The sequence below is a fragment of the Coenobita brevimanus genome, chromosome 4 (assembly GCF_032717465.1).
Source record: "Coenobita brevimanus isolate Jiangsu-jjx chromosome 4, ASM3271746v2, whole genome shotgun sequence".
In the NCBI taxonomy this organism is placed as follows: Eukaryota; Metazoa; Arthropoda; class Malacostraca; order Decapoda; family Coenobitidae; genus Coenobita; species Coenobita brevimanus.
The window spans coordinates 13,060,235-13,083,452 of record NC_136957.1 but is presented as its reverse complement, the minus strand read 5'-3'; the positions used below and the strand labels follow the sequence as shown (position 1 = coordinate 13,083,452).

The 23,218-nt window shown below is 40.4% G+C and overlaps 1 protein-coding gene across 1 annotated transcript in view; it reads left to right on the top strand.

The window, feature by feature from the left end:
- The first annotated feature begins 21,182 nt into the window (after positions 1–21,182).
- Positions 21,183–23,218, top strand: part of LOC145395854 (roundabout homolog 1-like) — a 742,719-nt gene continuing 740,683 nt past the window's right edge. Inside the window, exon 1 of the mRNA XM_080269381.1 lies at positions 21,183–21,313. Coding sequence (XP_080125507.1) covers positions 21,202–21,313 — 112 coding nt within the window. The 5' untranslated portion in view covers positions 21,183–21,201. The remainder of the gene's footprint in view (positions 21,314–23,218) is intronic.

Here is a 23,218-nt window from a genome sequence, read left to right as displayed (position 1 = left end):
ATGAAAATGAAGGATAACAAAAATGCAAGAGTATATAAGTAAAAGGAAGAGGAGCGAGAATCCGCATGGAAGAGTGAGGCAGCGAGTATGGAAGAAAATATGACATAGGCAGACAGACAGACAAACAGAAGTAGAGATAGAAAAATAGATAAATAGGTAGACAGACTGGGGGATGGACACATAGATACAAAGACAGACAACAGCAAGAGATAAGCAAATAGACTGATAGGTGGACAGACAGATAGACATAAATACATACAGACAGACAGATATACAGACAGACAGACAGGCAGATGCAAGTGTAAACAGAAAGACTGAGAGAATACCAGAGAGAGGGAGAGAGCGGGATTGTGGGAGTGAGTGAGTGAGAGAGTGTGACAGAGTTGAATAGCATAGCCAGGTCGCTCCCGCACGAAGTTGAGACGAGATGCACAAGGGAATGAGGCTGTTGTGTAGTTAGGGGGGGTAGTTGGGGCAAGAGGCGTGGGTGCAGGGGAGCGAGAAACAGAGGGAGGAAGGAAGTGGAGGAGGAAGGAAGGACGGATAAATCGGAAGAGATGGATGAAACAAGGGAGAAAGGCAAGAATTATGTACAAGGAAGGAAATGCAAGGGAGGAAGGAGGAATGAAGCATTAGATATAATAAGAGGCAGGAATTACGAGGATGGAAAAAGGAAAGGTGGTAAGACAGAGGAGCAAGGATGGAAGGGACGGTGGGGTAAAGAAAAAAGTTTAAAAGAAACGAGAGAGAGAGAGAGAGAGAAAGAGAGAAGAAGAAGAAGAAGAAAAAAAAGAAGAAGAAGAAGAAGATGAACTGCAAGGAGAATATGAGAAAGAGAGGCAGGAAAGAAGGAAGGAAGGATGTATGTTGAGGGAAGAAGTGAAGGATGGAAGGAAGGATGGTGGGAAGGAAGGAAAGACGAGGGAGGAAGAAATAGATACTGAGAGAAAGAGGAGGCCGAAGATAAAGGGGGGCTAGGATCAGGAAGAGAAGAAAGAAAGGTAAGGAAGAGGAGGAAGAGGGAATAGTGGATGTGGAATAGATATGGGAAAATGTAAAGAGGGATAGGGATGCAGAAGAGGACGAGATTGTGTAGTTGGGGACAAGATGGGGGCAGAGGCGAGGGACAAAATGAGGAAGAGTAGTAGAGAACCAGGAAGAGTCACGAAGGAAAAGGGAGGATAAAGGGAAGGAAAGACTGAAGAAAGGCAGGGACACGGTAAGGATGAGAGAGAGGAGAGACGGAAGGAATAGGAAGGAATGGAAGAAAGACAGAAAGAGATGGAGGCATGCAGGATGAAGAAGGACGAAGGAGAGGTGGGAGAGACAATAAGGAGGAGGAGGTTGAAGGCGTGAAGGAGCATGAAAGGATGGATAGTTATGACAGAGCGAAAGGTTGGAAAAAAACGAGAGCAGATACAAAAAAAGGGGCAAGAGGAGATGGAGAGAGGAAAGAAAAAAAGAAGAAAGAATAGGTAAGGGAGAAGGAAGTACTAAAAGAAACAGAGGAACTGAAGAAAAGGGCAGGCCCATGTTGAGGAAGATAAGGGGGTAGGATAGATGGATATAAAAGGAAGGGAATGGCAGAAGGGAAGATGGGTGAGAGAAAAGAAAGGAAGGATGAGGAAGAGCTGATGGGAGGAAAGGAGAAAATAAGAGGGAGAAAGAGGGAGACGAAGAAATAATAAATATGAAGAGCAGTAGGAAAAGGAAAACGAAGACAGGGAGAGGGGAAGGGAGGAAGTAAGTACAAATGAATCTGGAAGAGGAGGAGGAAGAAAGAACAGAAAAAAGCAGTAGGAGGGACAGAATACGGGAAGGAGGAAGGAAGGAATGAGGGAAGAGCGAGTATGAGTGAAAGATGGAAAGAAAGAAAAGAAATGCACAGAAAAGAAAGGAAGGACTGAAAAAGAAGCTGAAAAAGAGAAGGAGCAAGTGAGGATAGCTAGAGATGAAACAGAAGGGAGAATGAAGAAAAGAAAAAGCGAGAGAGATGGAGGAGAAAAGGACGGGTGGGGAAAAGTAACAGTACAAATATCGGAAAATATGAGGAAGAGAGGGCGGAACGAGGGAAGGAAGAATTGGGGAGCAAGATAGGAGGAAACAATGGAAGAGGAAGAAGAAAGAGCGAAATGGAGAAGAAAGGAAAGAGAAATAGGCGGAGTAGAAGGATAAAAGATGTGATTTAAGGTGGCTACACAGGTGAGGACAAAGGAGAGAAAGGAAGGAAGAAAGGATGGTTGGATGGGCAGGAAGTAAGGAACTTTGGAAGGAAGAAGGAAGAACAGAGAAGATGTATGCTTTCAGGGAGAAGGGATGAAAAAGAGGAAGGTGAGCCGAGAGGCCTGAAAAAAGAGAAAAGAAGAATGGGAAGAAGAAGTATAAAACTGTGAAGAAGCATAGAAAAAAGATGAGTATATCGGAACGGGAGGTGGAGAAAGAAAATATGAGAATGAAGTGCAATGACATGAGAAGCGAGAAAACGCGTTATCTACTAAAAGACGGAGGAAGGATGGCCAAACGGCAATGGAAGAAGGAAAATGTATAATGAGAGAAAAACAAAGTAAGACGGAAGGTGGAAGGACAGGAAGAGAGGAAGCGAGAAGAAGATGGATTGAGAAAGGAAAAGAGAAACAATAGAAGAAAGCTAAGGCACAGAGAAAGATGATGACGAACTGAAGGAAGAAGGGAGTGTGAAAGAGAAGAAAGGAAACGAAGGAATAAGTAAAGGAAGAATAAGGAGAATGAGAAGTGAAAAGAAGACAGTGAGTAGAGCTGCTGAGGAAGAGAAAGACCGAAGTTGTAAGAAGGATGGACAAGATGACTTTCTGATAGAAAAGGAGCAGATAGAAAGGAGCTAGTTGAGTATTATGACCAAGGAAGAAGAGGAGGAAGAAAGTCAGGATGGGGAAAAAGTGAGGAAAAATGAGAGACATATTACAAAGTGCTGAGACATATTGTAAATTGCTGAGATAAACAGAGGAGAAGGTAATAAGAATGGAGGCGGGTGGAAAGGAAGACTGCTTGGAGAGGTAAAAAAAAAAAAAAAGGTGACAGACTCAGAAAGTGAGGAACCAGGAGCGAGAGACGAGGGCGTTAGTGAAGACGACGGAGAGAAAAGTAAAGAAAACAAAGCTGGTCAGAAAGGCATGGGAAGGAAATAAGGAAGTATTAAAAAAAGAAAATACTGACTAGAAGAGAAAAGGAAGAATATAGGCACAGAGTTCGGGGAAAGAAGTAGGGTGGAGAAACAAGAAAGAGAGACAAATTTAAAAGAGGAAAGAGGGGAAAATCAAGGAACGGGGAAGGAAAGAAAAAAGGCGAAAACTAAGGACTCTGAGATGCAATGAATATGATATATTGCTAGAGAATTAGGGGAGGAATGAATGTGGATAAGGATGACAGGAATATGAAGAGGACAAATATAGTGCAAGTAGGTAAGACTTACAAATACAAGAAGTGTGAGAAAGGGAGAATGGAAAATATTACATGGAGAGAGGGAGAGAGAAAAAAGAACGCAGTGAGAGTGAGGATGAAATACAGCAGCAAAAATATAAGTAGAGTACTTAAGAAGTATGAAAGAATGGGATAAATATGGGATGGAAAGTAAGCATGGGAAAAAGTAAGCAATGTAAGAAAGGAAAGAAGATGCAATCAAGGAATGTCATACATTCACTGAGGAGGAGGGAAAGAAAATGTAGGAAGTGGAGTGGAAGAAAAGTATAGAGACTGGGGAAATGAGGGAGCGGGGAAGGAAGGGAGCGTGAGAGGAAAGACGAATAACAGAGAAGCTCTGATAGAATGAAAGGTAATTCAGGGATGATGAAGAAGGGAATAGATAGAGGAATGACAGTGGCAAGGAAAAAGGAAGGAAAATAAGAGGACACGAAAGGAAAAGTGAGAAAGAAAGAGAGGAATGAATAATTATAGGAAAGGTGACGAGTGAAGAAACACAGACTGAGATGAAAACAGAGAGGACGAATAAGTGAGCAAATGAGAAGAGACAGTCATTAGAAACATAATAGTAAACACTGAGGTTAAGGAAAGTCGGGACCCTATCCTTCATAAAGATACAGTGACTCAATAAGTGACACAGCGAGGGATACACATCATATTTGGCTGCCCCTCTGGGTGCGGCAAAAAGAGGAACACTAGGAAGAGAAGGCAACATAAGATGAGAAGTAGAATGTACTGAAAGTTGAGGGAAAGGAGGAGGCAAGAAACAAAGAGAGAGAGATGCGGGAACAGAATGCGACAAGAGTGAGAGCTAAAGAGAATGTGGGTGAGTGGGGATGAAAGTGAGCATGATGCCACGAGAGTGAGTGGATATGAGAGTGAAAGAATAAGACTGACAGTTTGATGTGAAAGCTTGAGAATGAGAATGAGAGTATGAGTGTTAGTGAATATGAAAGAAGAGTGTGAGGTCAAGTGCGCGTGAGTGTGAAAGTGAGAGCAAGAGTGTGAGTGAGTGAGAAAATAAAAGCGTGAGTGTAAAAGTATGATTGTGTGAGTGAGTGTGAGACTGGCTTAATAAATTACTGACGAAGAGGATGAAAGATGACGAGCAGGGAAACAAAAATAAACTGCTTAATCTGGAGGTAAGGGACAAGAGCATATGTGGATAAAAGGTGAAAAGGAAAAAGAGGAAGGTGATTAGAGAGGATGAAGGAGGGAGGGAGCCTGATAGGAGGGGAAGTATAACAGTTATGGAAGATAAGAAGTGTGAAATAGAGATGAGAATGAAAGAAAGAAGACCAGGAGTGAATAGAGAGTGGAGGAGGACAACAGGTGAAGAGGGTTTGAGATGGGGAAGGAGGGAGGAATAAGACGAATGATGTGGAAAATTAGGACTGCGTGACAGAACTGTAAGTGAGGTAATGTCGAGAAAAGGAGAAAGGAATGGTGAAGTAAGATGGAGAAAGAAGAAAATAGGAAATGGACGGATGAGAGAGTAATAAAATAAATATCAAGTAAGGGAGAGTAAATTAAAAAAAAATGTTAAAAGAAAGAAAGAAAGGTCTGAGTGTCCGATAAAGATTGATGAAAGATTTTACAAATAAACGAACATGAGGGGAAGAAGAATCATGCCAAAAAGGAGGGAGAAAAAAAAGTTTGTGAGGGAAATAAGAAAGGGAAATATTAATAATAATAATAACAACAAGCACTAAAATTAACAGGACGCAGAAAAGGGATGGAGAAGAAGGAGGAGGATGGAATGACTGAAGGGAAGAGTGAAGGTAGGGAGGAGTTTGAAGCGAAGGAAGTTAAGGAGCTGGGAATGAGAACGAGAGAGAGAGAGAGAGAGAGAGAGAGAGAGAGAGAGAGAGAGAGAGAGGAGGAAGGGAGGTAGAGTATTAGGAAAACAAGGAGGAGGAATAACTGAGAGGGAGGGATGGAGTGTGGAAAGCATGGCGGGGGAGGGAAAAGAGGAATGAGGAAAGAGAGGGAGGAGAGAAAGATATCGGGTGAGAGGGAGGCAAGGTGAAGATTAGGTGACGGGTCGAGGGTGGTGAGGGGATGAGAAGGGGATAAGTGAGAGAGTGAGAGAAATGGAGGTGGGATGGAGGTAATTGGGAGGATTTGGAGGGAGGGAAGGGAGATAAGACGAGAGAGTGCCAGAGAGCAGGACCATGAGCTTATTAAGAGAGAGAGAGAGAGAGAGAGAGAGAGAGAGAGAGAGTCTGAACTGAAGTCTGAACGAGAGTGAATGTAAGCCTGAGTGAGAGTGACTGAGAATGAGAGAGTGGGTCCGACCGAGAGAGTGATTCTACGTGAGGGTGAGGGCAAATGAGTCAGAATGAGTGTCTGATGGAGTGACTGCGAGTAACAATGAATCAGAGTGAAGGAAAGGCTGCGGAGGACGGAGAGTTTGAGTGAGAGTGAGAGTGAGAGTGAGTCAGAGCTGGACGAGAATGCGAAGAAGAGTCAATGAAAGCAGGAGATTGCTTGATTAAAATTGCAAGATATAAGCAGACAGAGGAAACGCTGTGCTCGTGGGTCGACGAAAGAGAGAGAGAGAGAGAGAGAGAGAGAGAGAACGTCATCTTTAACGACCAAAGTTCTCAAGGTTCGTTAAGAGTCAGGAATTTTAACTAAAGATTATGAAGGAAAAGTGTAAAGTTACGTGTTGTGGGGTGAGGTTGCTGTTGATACTACCACCACCACCACCACCACCACAACTGCTACTACTATAACTGCTACTGCTACTACTACTACTACTACTACTACTACTACTACTATAATGTTGTTGTTGCAGCTGCTGCTGGTCTAACAATATAATTAATGCTCCCCTTAGTGACCACTTTTTTTTTTTTTTTTTAATATTACAAATGCTTCAGACACGTTACATTTATAGCACCAGCAGGGTACCCAACGTTGCCCGGGCAAAACCCTATAATCGTGCATCCTGGAATTGCCTGGTACCCTGGACCTTTAAGAGAAGATCCCCGGGGTCCCGTTTTACCCATTGAACCTTACTGTCCTCCTTGGGTCCAATTCCCCAAGAATATACTCCCCATGGACCTATTCCTACCATGGACCGTTTTCCCAATATCCATCCACCCACCAACCCTGCTCACTCACCCACCGATCTACCCTACCCATCTACTCACCCACCTTCCCATCCACCCTGCCCACCCACTCACTCATACTCACGTACTCATCCTGCCCACCCACTCACTCACCCACGCTACCCCATCACATCCACCCAACCCTGCCCACCCACCAAACCCACCCTGCCTCACGACATCCACCCTCTGACTCTGTCATCCACTCCACCCAACTGCCCCTCCACACCCACCCAACCACTCAACCCTGCCCAGTGCCCAACTCACCCCACCCGCCCTGCCCACACTACCAATCCATCCACCCATCCAACCCGTTACAGCTAACAATGAGTGTAGAAGTAAAAAATTATATGGTAACTGGCCACCATATTTCCACTTAGTTAACTTGATTACTTTCAGATTAGTTTTAATCTTGACTCTCAATGGCGCCACTTTACCGATGGTAATGTACACACTTAACTTGGCATAAAAATTTCTGCCTGTCAGGGCTATTTAAACAGTTCTATATGTATCCCTTTCAACTGTATGTATAGAGCAAAGACTACCAAAAAAAACATTCTCTTTTATATATATATATATATATATATATATATATATATATATATATATATATATATATATATATATATATATGTGGAGAGTGTGAGTGCATTCAAGTACTTGGGTAGTGTGATGAGTAACGATGGAACTTTGGGGGATGAAGTGCGTGAATGGGTACAGCAGGGAAGGACGGTTGTTGGTTCACTGAAAGCAGTGATGAGAAATAGGGAGGTGAGTATGGAAGTTAAGAAGTCACTGCATGATAGTATTGTGATCCCTACCCTAACGTATGGAAGCGAGGCGTGGACCTTGCAAGAGGGGAACAAGTCAAGAGTGAGAGCAGTGGAAATGAGTTCTTGAGAGGAGCTTGTGGAGTGACATGGAGGGACAGGTTGACGAAAGAAGAAGTGAAGGAACGTTGTGGGGTGGATGTGGATGTGGTTGAGAAGATTAGGAGAAATACACTGAGGTGGTTTGGACATGTGAAGAGAATGGAGAATGAAAGACTGACTAAGAGGGTGTATGTAGGTGAGGTGAAGGGAGGGAGAGGGAGGGGTAGACCGAGGATGAGGTGGAGGGATGGAGTTGAGAGGTATATGAGGGAGGGGGGGATGAGTTGGGGGGAGGGTAATCAAATGGTGGGTGACAAAGCGACTTGGAGGGGTTTTGTTTGCGGCCACCCTTTGCGGGGTTAGGGCGTCGGGCTATAGATAGATAGATAGATAGATAGATAGTGTGTGTGTGTGTGTGTGTGTGTGTGTGTGTGTGTATGTATATACTGTGTGTGAGTGTGTGTGTGTATATATATATATATATATATATATATATATATATATATATATATATATATATATATATATATATATATATATATATATATCAGGGGTTCCCAACCTGGGGTAAATTACCCCAAGTGGGGTAATTTGGTCTTTTGTGAAGGGTAATGGGGGAAGTAACAAAAAAAAAAATCTAAAAATCATACCAGTTATGATAGACTTTCAGACCTATACTAAAATTCAGAGATGAATGTTTAAAGTCATGTTTATTTGGTATCAGTGTTAATAATATAAAAATAAATTACTCCTTGCATAACTCTCTTGGTTTTAGCCTAACCTTTAATTAAGTCCTACATTCAAACTAAAATCTAGGCATCAAAATGTTAAGCAGCTAAAATGCAATTGTGGAAACATAAGCAATGAGGGGTAATGAGTGAAGAGAGGCGTGGAAAATGGGGTAATGGGTAAATAAAGGTTGGAACCCCTGATATATATATATATATATATATATATATATATATATATATATATATATGAGACCAGCATTGTTTGTCTTTCGGTCATGTTCAAACTGAGGGCCAGAAATCCTCAGACCCAGATATATTCCAAATCAAGGTGACCCAAGGATGGTTTTAGAGAGGTCAAAATTCAGATCTGGGTCATTTGAGGTCATCAGTGGAGTGATCATCTTTCTGGCCCTGGCAACTCCGGGTACCCCTGCAGCCCAATTTTTGGCATGGAGACTCACATGAGCTCAAGGTCGGACAATGGTTGTGAAGTTGTCCTCCGAGGTCATTTGCGGTAACCTGTAATGCACGCTCGAACAACTGGACCCAGCAGCCAAATTTTTGGCATGGAGACTCACATGACCTCCAGTTCAGACATAACTGCTATGTAAATTTGACCTCTGGGGTCATTTGGAGTCACCAGTTGGAGATCGTTTGAGGTCACCTGTAATACACGCTTGAACGACTAGACCCAGCAACCCAATTTTTGGGATGGAGACTCACATGACCTCCAATTCGGATATATGTTATGTGAGGTTGACCTCCGAGGTCATTTGAGGTCACCTGTCAGAGGTCATTTAAGGTTACCAGTAATAGTAAAAAAGTGCACACAAATACTGTGAGTTGGTCTGCGAAAGCTGAAATTGAAATTCCTGGACCTCTTATAATCCCTCTTCAAAAGCATAAGAGGTACCTGGTGATTTTGGAGTAGCATGGAAGACTGAACCAGAACAAAGAGGATTAGAGTGTTCGTTTTTTTGGCCCGCGCAACGCTGGGCACCATGCTATATATATATATATATATATATATATATATATATATATATATATATATATACACACACACACACACACACACACACATCGTGGTCCAGGATAACTCTGCTGCCTGGCACACCCACGGGTTACAGATACAGGAAGGCCTTGCAGATATACGAGGTACCGTCTTAAATGGCACTGACCATGGGGCCCTCTATATAGGGTTCCATCAAATGTACTGAATAAGGAGACACAAAAATTACATCTCACCCGAAACTAAGTGGCAGGGAGGTGAGACAATTTGCCACATTCCCTTGAACCAAACAAATTCTACTGTTAATGATTTTTCAGATGTTCCTGTTGAATCTTCGTTTAATAAAGGTCCAGACGCACTGCCTCCTGTGCTTATAGGCAGTGTGCCACCAAACGTGAGTTGACACTGTCTTGGCAAACCAGAGACCAGGATATTAAATAAGCTCAAATGCATGAAGATCTGCATGTACAATGAATGAAGGCTCACAGGAGATTACGAATTTCATACCTTAATGACTGAATTAGAAAACATTAGACAGGAAGTAAGTTTTAGTGATTAAAAAAAAAAAAAAAAAAAAAAAAAAATTAATTCAGCTCCACGACAGCAGCTACCTATTTCACTACAGAGGAAGGCGATATGCAAGAGTTTGTGGTGAAGAATTTCTAATTAACATAAATCTTCCAGAGAACATTGTTAAATTCCGCAATGTACATGGAACATCGTTAAATTCAGCAGTGTATATAACAGAGTAATATGGAATGTACCGGTAATTAAACTATCCAAGGATGCACCCTGAAAGTACTACATGTCTATGCACTGTCTTCTCAAAGCTGAGATGAAGAAACAGAAACATTCTATGATGACATCTCCCATATTATGGAAGAAGAAAAGACCACACCTACTATACTCATGGGAGACTTCAATGCAAAAAATGGCAAAGAGAAAAACTGATGCATGTATGGGAAAATTTGGTGTGGAAGAAAGGAAAGAGAGAGTTGAAATGGTGTTAAATTTTAGTGAAATCTATAACATGAGAATAATGAACACATTCTTTCACAAAAGAACAGGGAGAAAAGGGACCTGGAGAAGTCCAAATGAGAAACAAAGAATTAAATCAACATCATTATAGCAGATAAGAGTAGCATGTTCATAAATGTCACAGTTATCAACAAAGTAAATATAGGAAGTGACCACAGAATGGTGGGTTGTACAGCAAAATTCAATTTCAGAAGTGAAAGAAAGAAGCTGATAAAAAATGATGTGCCTAATAATAGTAAGTAAAAACAAAGCAGTCTTTCAGTTAGAAATAATGAACAGATGCAGGCTCTAATTTATGCTAAGTGTGACATTGAGTAACTGAATAATAGACTAACAAAAGAGCTTAAAGAATCAGTTGAGGTAGTAGGGAAAGCTAATACAACCAAAGCCAACATGTATTCAAAAATGATGCTCGAGCTCATGAAAAGAAGAAAGGATATAAAAGTAAAATAAAGGAAAGATGAAGCGGAAAGAATGGAATTATGTAAGCTTATCAACAAGAGGTAGAGAGAAGAAAGAGAAACATGGCTCAGATCAAAGAAGACATCAACAACGGGAAAGTCTGAAACAGGTCCAAAATGAAATGAAAAGAGGAAAGCAACAACTTATATCAATGAAAGACAAAAACGGTGAAGTCCTTAATTGCACATATAGGATGGTGAAGAGTTGAGGAATTTTACAAAGAACAGTATGCATCAAAGATAATAATACCAACAGCTAACTTTTCAATGGAACAAGTGAAATATCTGACTGAACACCAGACAACGTAAACATTTCTCTTCAAAGTGCGAGAAGAGGGAAGAACCCAGGAGAATATTGGAAGAGTAACAGATTTACTGTCGGATGCAGAAATACAAAACAGGCTCGCCCATTTATATACTTACTCACTGTATGAAAAAGATGAAAATTCTCAAAACATGGTGTAACGCAATAGTTTGATTTACGAAAAAAAAAAAAAAAAAAAAGACTCAATTATTGACCCATTAGCTTATTACCAATTATTTACAAATTCATCACTGAAGTCCTTTCCAAAAGATTTACAACAGCTTTGGAAGAAAACCATTCCCGTGTACAGGCAGGATTCTGAAGCGGGTGTTTGACTACTGATCATCTACACACAATGATTCAGCTAACTGAGAAAACTACGGAGTATAATAAACCACTGTGCTTAGGTTTTGTTGATTACGAAAAGGCATTCGACTAAGTGGAGCATGTAGCAATTATGAATTCATCGTGAGAACAAAGAGTAAATGAGAACCTTGTAACACTGCTCGAGAACATATATAAAGAGGGAACTGCTACAGTTAAATTATATAAAGACTCAGAAAAAAAAAATTCATTGAGAAGTGCTTGCATCAAGGAGATACAATTTCACCAAAAGTATTTATAGCATGCCTAGAAAGTATTTTCAGAAAGCTGGACTGGGAGAACAAAGGTGTAAATATAGATGGAGAAAACCTAAACCATTTACGATTTGCAGATGACACTGTCCTAATCTCAGAAACAAAAAAGACATTGCAAGTAGTATTAAATGACCTTATTAGAGAAAGTCTCGAAGTTGGGCTAAAGTTGAACCAGAGAAAAATCAACGTTTGATTCAAATACACCAAAGCCATCATCATAATGAACAAAGAAATTCTAGAAGATGCTAAGGAGTACAATGATTACTTGGGGCAAATACTAAACTAACAAAAGACCATGATACCGAAATAAAAAGAGGCATTACACTTGGAAAGCCTTCGGTAAACACAGAGACATCATGAAAAGTAGTTTGCCAGTATGCATGAAATACAAAAGAATGTAAGAATTATAATTCCAGCTATGACATATGGGTGTGAGACCTGGAAACTGACAAAATCGATGGAAAATCAATTAATCCGTTCTCAAGGGGCAATGGAAAAGTCAGTGTTAGGAAGATTTTTTAGTGACAGGAAAAGATCAACTTGAGTGAGACAGAAGCCTAAGGTCAAAGACACAGAAGATATATAAGAACAGAAATTGAGGTGAACAAGTCATGTAGCAAGATTAAGGAATAACCGATGGAGCAAGGGGCTGATTGACTGGACTCCAAGAGATTGTATGCATAGCAGAAAAAGGCCAGACAGGAGGTGGAGAGATGAGATACATATGTTTGCAGGCAACCGTGGCAGGGACTGACTCAGTCAGGGATTTCGTGGAAAAGCTGGGGGAGGCTTTTGTCCAGCAATGGATTTGCAATAGCTGATGATTATATATATATATATATATATATATATATATATATATATATATATATATATATATATATATATATATAATCATCAGCTATTGCAAATATATATATATATATATATATATATATATATATATATATATATATATATATATATATATATATATCAGCCGTGGCTCAGTGGGTTAGAGCGCTCTGCTCTGACCGAAGGGTCGGAGGATCGAGTCCACCCAAGGGTCATTGGTAGACGTCAGGAAGGGCATCCAGACATAAAATGCTACACGCTCCAGTCCGAAAGCCCTTTTCCCAGAGGCAACGCCTTAGCACTTCAGGGATACCTGGCGTAAAACCAAATTATATATATATATATATATATATATATATATTTATGTGTCCGACTTCTGGGCATAGGCTTCACAGCCTGCTCTCAAGGCCCAGTAGTCCTCCTACATACCATACACCTCTCTACATGTCACCACTTCGGCGCTAACACCCACCGTCCATATTGAATACATGCTAGGGCTGTCTCATACGGGACTGGTGTATTGGTATTAGCGGGGGTACTTTTATGACATGTCGGCAGGTCATCTGGTAGATCAGGAAAGTCTGCTTTTATGAAATTCAAATCCTTAAAATGTTCCCTGCCCCAGCCGGGATTCGAACCTGGGTCCATCAGGACTGCGGGCCGCCTCTCTACCGAGATATATATATATATATATATATATATATATATATATATATATATATATATATATATATAGATATATAGATATATAGATATATATATATATATATAGATAGATAGATAGATATAGATAGACAGATATAGATAGATAGATAGACATACATATATGTATATGTATGTATGTATGCACATATATATAGACAGATAGATAGACAGAAATAGATACAGATAGATAGATGTAGATATACAGTAGATAGATATGGATAGATAGATACATAATTATATGGATTTTTCTGCTTCAACAGGAATTTCTGCTACTACTACTATTACTAGTAGGCTACTACTGCTACTTGTACTAATGCTGCTGGTGTGCTGCTGCTGTGCTGCTGGTAATTCACCCCTCATGTGAATTCGGCTGGGTAGCTTTTATACTCACCCTCGCGAAGTGAAAGCAGGCATTATGCTTTGCTCGCCGTGTGTGTATGTGTGTGTGACCAAAATAATTTAGCTTCTATCCAGTTTTAATAAACCTTGACGGCAGGGTTAAAGGAAGGGGGCTCCCTGTTGTTTTCAAGGACATTAGGTCAAAGGTCAAGGTCATAGCATTAGGTCAAACTTTGGCCCCGTAATGTCAAAGGGTCTTACCCCGATTTCCGTCAAACTTGTTGGACTGGTTGAGGATGAAGTACAAACAACGGGGTTTAATTTTGCGAACCATCAGTCAAATGTCAAGTAAAATTTGTGCTTGGGTCTGTGTGTGAATATAATAACAGAAACAGTTTTGATATGATTTACACTAGGGAATGCGAAAAGAATGGGTACAAAACAGGGACTGGAATAAAATGGTAAGAGTTTAAGCCCATGCTATGTTTTATTTACTACTTATGCATCAGAATGTAGACCTCTGTGTTATGTTTTGGGAGTTATGGCCCAATTCACATACCTCTGCTGCAATGCATAATTTACTACTGCCTATCCCCATCCAAGTTGCCTGGCATATGTCGTATTTGCATACAACATCCACGAACACAGGGAGGTTCATAGTTCTTTCACTGTTTGAACCCTTGTTGTGTATATCAAAATTTGTCATCAAATGCCCCAGTAGATAAAAATCGAGATGGACCTGAATGACCTTGGGTAGCCAGGCAGGAAGATTCTGAATCACTGACAGATGAGAATCCTGTCACCAGTACTAGAGGTTTCAACACTAACCTTCATGTATTCCAGCTTCTGTGCTGCAACCATTTATTCATGTAATCACACAGTGTCCCTTTGGTATATTTGTTCCTTCAGCAGCACTGAAAATGCACAGTTAATGGCCGAAACCATGACGGCACCTTTCCCTACTATTGTTTTTGTTTAAAAAGGAGCGACAAGGCATGAAGACAAGGCTATTCTGTATGAATCAGCAGCGAGACATAAACAATTTCCTTCGAATTTCAGTAGCAAATTTCTAAATTTTTAGACCAATTATCATGAAAACAAACGCGTTTCCATGTAATAACGCAAAAAAAAATTTTCTGACTGTACATCGGCAAGAAATGTACGTACAACGAAACATTCTGCCATGACCAGTTGCGGTCATTTATACTTTCACAAGTCAGGGCTCAGAAAAAGGGAACAGAAGTTCCAGACCTTCAAAGGAACTTGAGTATTATTGCATTGCTTAGGAAGATCTTATTACATTTTTCATAGCTTTGAGACGTTAGCAACTTTGAAAATCTAAAGACCTGATTAATATATATATATATATATATATATATATATATATATATATATATATATATATATATATGATATTGCTAAATGAAAGAAATCACACACAGTGGTGTATTGGTTGTTTGTAAACACACACACACACACACACACACAACCTAATTAACAAAATGTCGATATATGAAAAATGATCCTCTCCATATGTTCCAGACAAGAATATTTCGGCAATACTAACAAAGTTCCGACAAAATTTAGTAAAAATACGAGAATAAATTTCATCATATTCTGGGAGATGGCAAGAAATGCCGAATACTTTTCACATCTCTCTCTCTCTCTCATATATATATATATATATATATATATATATATATATATATATATGAGAGAGAGAGAGAGAGAGAGAGAGAGAGAGAGAGAGAGAGTTCAAAACACAGTTAATATTCGAGTCGAGATGGGGATGTACTTTCAAAATGCATGATTTCTTTTATTACCCTTGGATAACGGAATGTGTCGGGTACTCAGCTATATCTCTTTTTAGCCTTTACAGTGTTTGATCAAAATAAATAATCTACTGGAAAGTACAAGCAGCTAAAATTGTTTGGAAACTGAAGTCCACGTCTAATGATTGGTGAGACTAGAACTGGGCTGGTTCGCAGGTTGTATGGTGGTGTGACATTTACTGCCTTGTCTAGATTCGGGCTGTGGATGGCATCGGCATGTAAATGATTTGCTTGTAGGCTGCTTGCTTGTGCCATTGTCATTCAAGTGTAAAAGAGACAAGAAAATATGAATTCTTGAAGTTGTTGCGCCAATTCGATTCTACTTACTAGTGAGTGAGCGCTGCGAACGAAGCGAGCAAGCATAGCGATGTGATGTTTATGTTTAGCTGAGAAATGAGAGTCTCGAAACATTCAGGCCCGGCCCGACACGACACGGCCCGACCGTGATGGTTTTCAGAGGCTAATAACTTTTCTACGAAGTGAGAGATTCATAGGTGGGGACGCTCACCATCCACCCACTCGATCTAGTGCTGCCCTCGGGTGTCTGCCCTTTCCTCTCCTCCATCCTTCTTTCCTTTCATCCTCTCCTGTCTTTCTTTCCTTCATTCTTTCCTCATCCTTCTGCCTACGGGTGAGTTTACACTCCCTCTTCTGTCTTTCTTTCCTTCATTCTCTCCTCGTCCTTCTGCTTACGGATGACTTTACACTCCCTCTTCTGTCTTTCTTTCCTTTATTCTTTCCTCTTCCTTCTGCCTGTGGGTGTCTACAATGAATGACAAGCCTGAACACCAGGAAACCATTTACTACGATGAGTAGTACCCATATTACCAAATTTTGGTGCCTGGTGGTTTAGTAGGTAATTACGGCGCTCCAATCGGATTGAGCAGGTGAAGGTTTATATCCAAGGGGAGGTTGGGGTTTATGGCTCACGTAATGCCACTCAGGGATGAGTGAGGCTGGTCACTCTCATCTTAAATGTCAGGACCAACTTGCCTAGCCCCGGGCTCCTATGCTCCTAATGGGGCAACGTAGGATTGGATGATGATGATGATGATGATGATGATGATGATGAGAGATTCTTTCAGCAGGCAGTTGATACATTCAAGAAATTTTGTTGTTAGCTATATAGTTACTCACGAGACCAAGGAAACCCTTTGGAATCCCAGCTTTCCAAGGGATCATACCGAGGACTTTACTTATTTATTTTATGACATGCTGCACTACGAAACCGATTTTTAAAATATTTTAGGTCAATTATTCTTCATTTATTGTTCAACTACTTCACCAGAATTGTTGAAAGTTTACACCAAGATAAAATTATGATGATAGGCTTACGTACAAATGCCCGCTCGCTCGTCACGCACTCACAAAGCGCACTTCACTGGTATTAAATGTATTTTGAGGACAAATGTAAGAGCCACAAGAAATTATACATAAAAATTACGCTCAGGTCTTTAACAAAGTCTGATTCTGTGAAAATATGGCTACTGCCTAAATATACCAAAGCACACACACACACACACACACACACACACACACACACACATATCTATCAATCTATATAGACAGACAGATAGACTGATTGACAGACAGATAGATAGATAGATAGACAGATACCAAGATAAATGGGGATAAAAATACATACGTACAAAGGAAGAAAGCCTAGCAGATGCCAACTGAATATTTTTTTTCTTTCAATTTCTTTCGATAAAAAAGAAAGACCGAAACAGGGAAAACTTGGTGAGTAAATCCACTGTCATTTCTGTTCACCTTCGTATATTTTTGATAAGTTTCCAGTAAAGTACTTTGACTGAAAATAATTTTCTCTGGTACTGTTCGCTGTACTATTATTTTCTGAAGAGGTCGGAGTGTTCAGTCAGAAAAACACAGCCCCTTCATAATGAGGTGTTATCTTTATGTTCAAGATATGAATCTGGCTGTAGCAAAGAATATAAAAGTACGCCAGTGAACGGAAGTGATATTTCCTCTGTAATAAGTAAACTCGTTTCCCAACAGCAAAACTAAAATAAATATATCTTTCAATATGAAAGAAAAGCATTTGGGAGCCGAATGCTAATCGCCCGCCAGAATAAGCTGTTGGGTAAGTCCAAGATTTCCGCCATATCTTGATACCCTGAAGGTTTCATGTTGATAGCTCAAGCCGTTCGTGAAATATAATGGTGCTAAAGGCGGGCGATAAAAATTAGTTGACCTTTGGGAGATAAGTACTGTGTTGGACCCCGAGTACCCATTTTCGAACTCTGCCAAGATTTTGGCCATATCTTGATGCCCTGAAGGTTTCATGTTGATAAGCCGTTCATGAGATAGAATGGGAACACACACACACACACACACACACACACACACACACACAGAGGGGAAGGCAAAAATATTCTCGCTCCACACACACACACACGCACACACACAGAGGAAGGCAAAAACATCATCGCTCCGTCTTCTAAAGGCGGGCGATAATAAGAATACCCGCTGCGCATGCATATCTCCATAGGCAGCACCAACCAGGTCGTATATTTTCTATGACCTTGTCATGAACTTTTGACTATTTTTGCACAATATTTGACAAGTTTTTCTTCAGGTAGTCCTCAGTCATTAATACAAATTCGGTCAATTCCGACCTATATTTTTCCATAAGGTCAATAGAAGAGAGAGACAGTGTCAAAAACATTACTTCCTTTGAGGAAAAAGTAATGACACCTGATAACTGAAAGGGTTAATGGACTTTGTGTGTAAACCCTTAACTACCTGAAGTCTTCCCTACTTCTAGTATATTTACCATTAGCAAGAATAAAATAAGAGACGGCAGAGTACTGAAGTGGTTAGATGGAAACTGTTTCTCGCCCCTGCTCTGAGACGTATATCCAACACACAATACATTCTACCGCTAGCAGCAAGAATAGAATAGCAAAGATTACTAAAGTGGTTGGGTGCAGAGTATTTCTAATCCCATTACTATGAAATAATCACTGGTTCCCACCATCTTGAGTCTACTCATCTGACGGTAGCAAAAACACGGTCTGAATGAACGAATTATTTATGAAAAATGTGTAGGTGCTGTATAAAGACATTATAATTTTTTTTGCCGGTCTTATTTCCACACACACACACACACACACTAACATACATGTACGTGACAATGGAGGAACCGAAAAGAGAAAGCAACAGAAGTCATCATCCCATCATCAGTATCGCCATCTTGTCCATAATCTACATCAGGCAATCCAGCTATATTTCTCACTATGCGTGGAATGGAAGGGACCCAGAAGAAAAACATAGACTGGATAATTATCAAAAGAGTGCCAAATGAAATGGACCATATATGAGTTCACCCAGCACTAAGGCCTCCGAAATTTCTCGACACATAACAAACCTAACCAGCCACACAACAATCCTGCTTCAAAATGCAGTTGGAGAGACCATTTCGTCGACTGCCACGTAAAATAAAAAATATAACCAACCCCTGTAAATCTTCGTATATTCATGTATCATCATTCCATTCTGACATTTCACCAGTTTTTGTGCTTCATCGGCATCTTTTCATTTAATACCTCCATTTACCTTCTTGGCTTTATATGCCACATTCTACTTTGAAACTTATCCTTTCCACCACCCTGTTCATATCCATGCATTTACTCCGTCACTACGATGACGTTTTTTGTAATTATTCTTGGCCACAGACACGATTTTTTTCTACTTGGGAATTACCTCTATTACTGAAGGTAATGTATATAGATGTGAAGGCTGTGTGTATATACTGTACTACAGTTCGAAAAACCTACACAAAGCTTAGAAAAATTGTCGGGAGATTGCAAGAATATAAGACCTCACCTTAGTGAGAGTATGAGGTATAAGTGGAGAATCAATCACCATTAACCCCTTCACGACAATGAGAATTATATAGCGTATACAGCTCTGCTGTCATCAGGTAATTTTATGTTGCATTTCAGAGATTTTCGAAATGAATTGGTTAGTTGTAACCTTTACTAACTCCTTCAGTACGAGAGAGCTCCCTTAAAGTGAATGAGATCGTCGGACGGTAGGAATAACAAAGTGAAACAGGCGTCCTTTGGTTGAGGGGTTAAAAGTTACTTGGGTATGAACCTGTTTAATCCACTAGGCTATGTAATATACCTCAGCTAATTTCAGGGTAAAGTCTTAATGAGAGGACACTAGACGTGGTTGTGTGAATAATATCAGGTAAGTGATTTGATTATGAGAACACCACTTTACACGAATGAGAGAGAGAGAGAGAGAGAGAGAGAGAGAGAGAGAGAGAGAGAGAGAAGTCTGAAGTTAAACAATTACATACTACTGCGACGGAACTGGTTTACCGGAATGTCTGGGTTAGTAAGACATTACAGAAATAAGTGACAAGAACTGCTGCCCTTCTCATGGTCGCGTCTTCAGTATTTTATTCCAGCTCGCTAGACGATTCCAGTTAACTGATGGCCGGTCATAGCATCCTAAGTGTTAATTCTGTAACCACTGGTGAGCCATGAAAGCCTGAGTTACTGCCGTCCCCATTAACCCTCTCATGCCCGAGAAAACTTCTAGTCCAGGTAACGCCAAGTGATTTTATTCATTCGACTGAATCATAAGAGGAGGGGTGTTAGAGCAGCAATTGTAAGGCCGAAAATGTTGAGTTAGATTTGGGGGAAGAAAAGGGAAAACTTAACGACAGGTAGACAGAATGTGTGGAATTAGAAGCGGGGGGAAAGACGGCAAACAAGGATGACGTGATAAGCATGGGGGGAAGGGTATTAAGAATTGCTGCTCTGCTCACAAACCAAGTAAAGTTCATCCAGGTACAAAGTGATCACATCGCGCATACCGTATATCACATTATATGAGGAGAAAGAGTTGCAAGAAACATAAGACTCGGAGACAGCACCCTTTCCCTAAAGCTGTCTCAACTTAGTGAACAGAGGTTGGTGTTGGTGCCGCTGGTTGGTGCTGCTGCCGGCTTCCACGGTCCTGCCAGACGCACGGTCAGAACTGGTGATTCGCCCACTCCCTGGCCATAATAAACAATATTTTTAGTTTTGAAATATTCATTAGTAAGTTCAAGGAAGACAACTAATTATAACAGCAGAGAGAATGAGTCAAAGGAGAGAATGATAGAGATGGAATGCGGTACGGTTTGGGAGCGGGAGCGGGGGAGGGGAGAGCGGAGCAGGTGCGATTCCAGTGTGGTTGGAATCGTGGTTGAGCGGGGAAGCGTGCGACTACTTATTCTTGGCCGACTCAACGTGGCTCCACCTCTTCCACAAAGATGAAGGAAGACATCTGGAAGGGAAAGTAATTGCGGGATATGACATTTTGGCATTGTGTAAATATACTGTCGTATCTGAAAACCTAAAACAATATTTGGGGTGATTTGTGAACTGTGACTTAAAATTCTGTCCCTCCAGACGCATAAAAAATCCTGACTTGCTTGTCTCTCCAGCTTCCCTCAGTAAAAAGGTGGTGAGAGGAGACGTGAGAAAAGAAACTAAATGCAAAATAATGGATATGCCTGTGTTTGCATTTACAAGTGTGACTGTAAAAATCCTGAGTAAGTAAACAGACATTGGACAACATAATAGAACTATCGGAAACAAATAAGATTAGATCATGGCTGCAAGTGAAGTTGATAATAATGACGAAATATGGATGAAAACGAATACGAGAGGAAGATAAACAAAAGAAGTGCTACTGAAAGTAAACTAAATATCTGTATAAACGCTGAACAAACCATCGCCACTGACAAACATGCTACAAGAACAGAAGAAGCTGGGAGGAGGGAGGGGCAGGTGGTGAGTGGGAGGAGAGAGGAGAGAGGATGGAGAGAGAGGCCAGGCGGAGTAGAGAGATGAGGGTGAGCAGCGGAGAGATAGTGACCCAGCCGGCCGCGACCCGTCTCTTCTGTCTCGCTGTTTTGGTGGCCTGCCTGGACTCGCCCAACACTCTCGTCCTGGCCAATGGTAAGACGATAATAATAATAATAATAATAATAATCGTACTGCTATTCATGGCGAAATGACAATGTAAATACTGTTTTGGATATGTTTCATGTGGAGTTGGTTCATTAGGGAACAAAAATTTTTAAATGGCCCAGTCGAACGATTTTTTTTTTTTTTTTTTTTTTCGTTCCACACTGTGAATTAGATGTGGCCTATGTTGAAATTCAGGTAATGTATGACTCTTAATTCCGCTCGCTGATTTCATTTCTGCTTGAAGAAATAAATAAATACCAACCACAAGATATTTCTATCATTATACACGTACATATCAATCAGTCAATCAGTCATTTCCTGTGGCACCCCACGGGATGCATAGGGTCTCAATGAACTCTCTCCACCAATATTTGTCTCTTGCCATCTCCTTCAGGTCCCACCAACACTCCTCTCCTGGTTCTTTTTTCATTGTCCTCAACCAGGTTTCCCTCGGCCTACCTCTACCTACATACATATATATATATATATATATATATATATATATATATATATATATATATATATATTATAAAATTTCGGTTAGTAAAGATATCATATGAAACCTAAAGTAGTAGTTATGCTCAGCTTAACCTAAGATTTTTGTAACTAATTTTCCTTTTGCTACGATGACGTCATTTGTATTGCATTTTTAGAAATCTCCAATCTGTTTTATTAGGGTAAGTACATTATAGCACTCGCCTGTGCTGGCGGGAGTTTTGCATCATTGTAACCCGTCGAAGTAGCCCGCACCCGCCTTAGTCCGGTGGTGCCAGTTGTGTGGGTTACAATGATGCAACCCCCGTCCGCACCCGCCTGAGTCAGCGAGTATATGGTATACCCGCGACCATATAGGTTAGAAAATTTGTATTAACGCTCTCACCTGTGGAGGTAACCCCTAATGTGAGGAAGATTGACTATTGATAGCCAGCATATAATAAAAAGAGAGAGAGAGAGAGAGAGAAATCCATCGTATGGTAGGTATTACGTTTATCAATAATTACTGTTATAGAAAAGAAAAACAAATGCTTTAGGTAGTGTTTTAGGTGGAATATGTCTGCGGAGGAAAATGTAAAGCACACAATAACGTCAGGAAAACATTAATATTCGAATATTACTTTAATTATCATCATTATTATTATTGTTCAAGTCAATCATTTTGAGGGTAATAACGTGTTTATTAGTGGTGATTATTGTTTTCTTTTTAAACCTCATCCCACATTTTTACATGATAACTATCTCCATATCTAAGTATTACTTAACGTGATATACAGTTTTCATAAACGTTTTTTTCGAAGGCTTCATTAAATATTCTGGGTCTTCTCCACTATCCTATGGGCTCTCCAGGTAAATGTGTAAGAATACCGTGTATCAGTGAGACAGTTGTCTTAACTTAATTTTCCGATTGAGTGTATCATGTAAGGTGTTAAGCTGCAGTCTCAGATCAGTGGATATTGTAGCACATTTTCCATAACGTTTAGAGAGAGAGAGAGAGAGAGAGAGAGAGAGAGAGAGTGAGTTAGGCCGAGGGTAACCTGGTTGAGGGCAATGAAAAGAGAAGCAGGAGAGGAGTGTTGGTTGGACCTGAAGGAGATGGCAAGAGACAAATATTTGTGGAGAGCGTTCATCGAGGCCCTATGCATCCCGTGTAATGCCACAGGAAATGACTGATTGATATATATCTACAGGATATGATCTCTCTCTCTCTCTCTCTCTCTCTCTTTTTCTCTCTCTCTCTCTCTCTCTCTCTCTCTCTCTCTCTCTCTCTCTATTCTTCCTCTATACATGTAAATATTGTGATTGCCAGTGCTAATTAGCACCGGAGCCGTTTGCATTGGAAACATACCGTTCTCTTCTGAGATTGCCTCAATGCTGTATTATTCTTGCTCTCTAAGG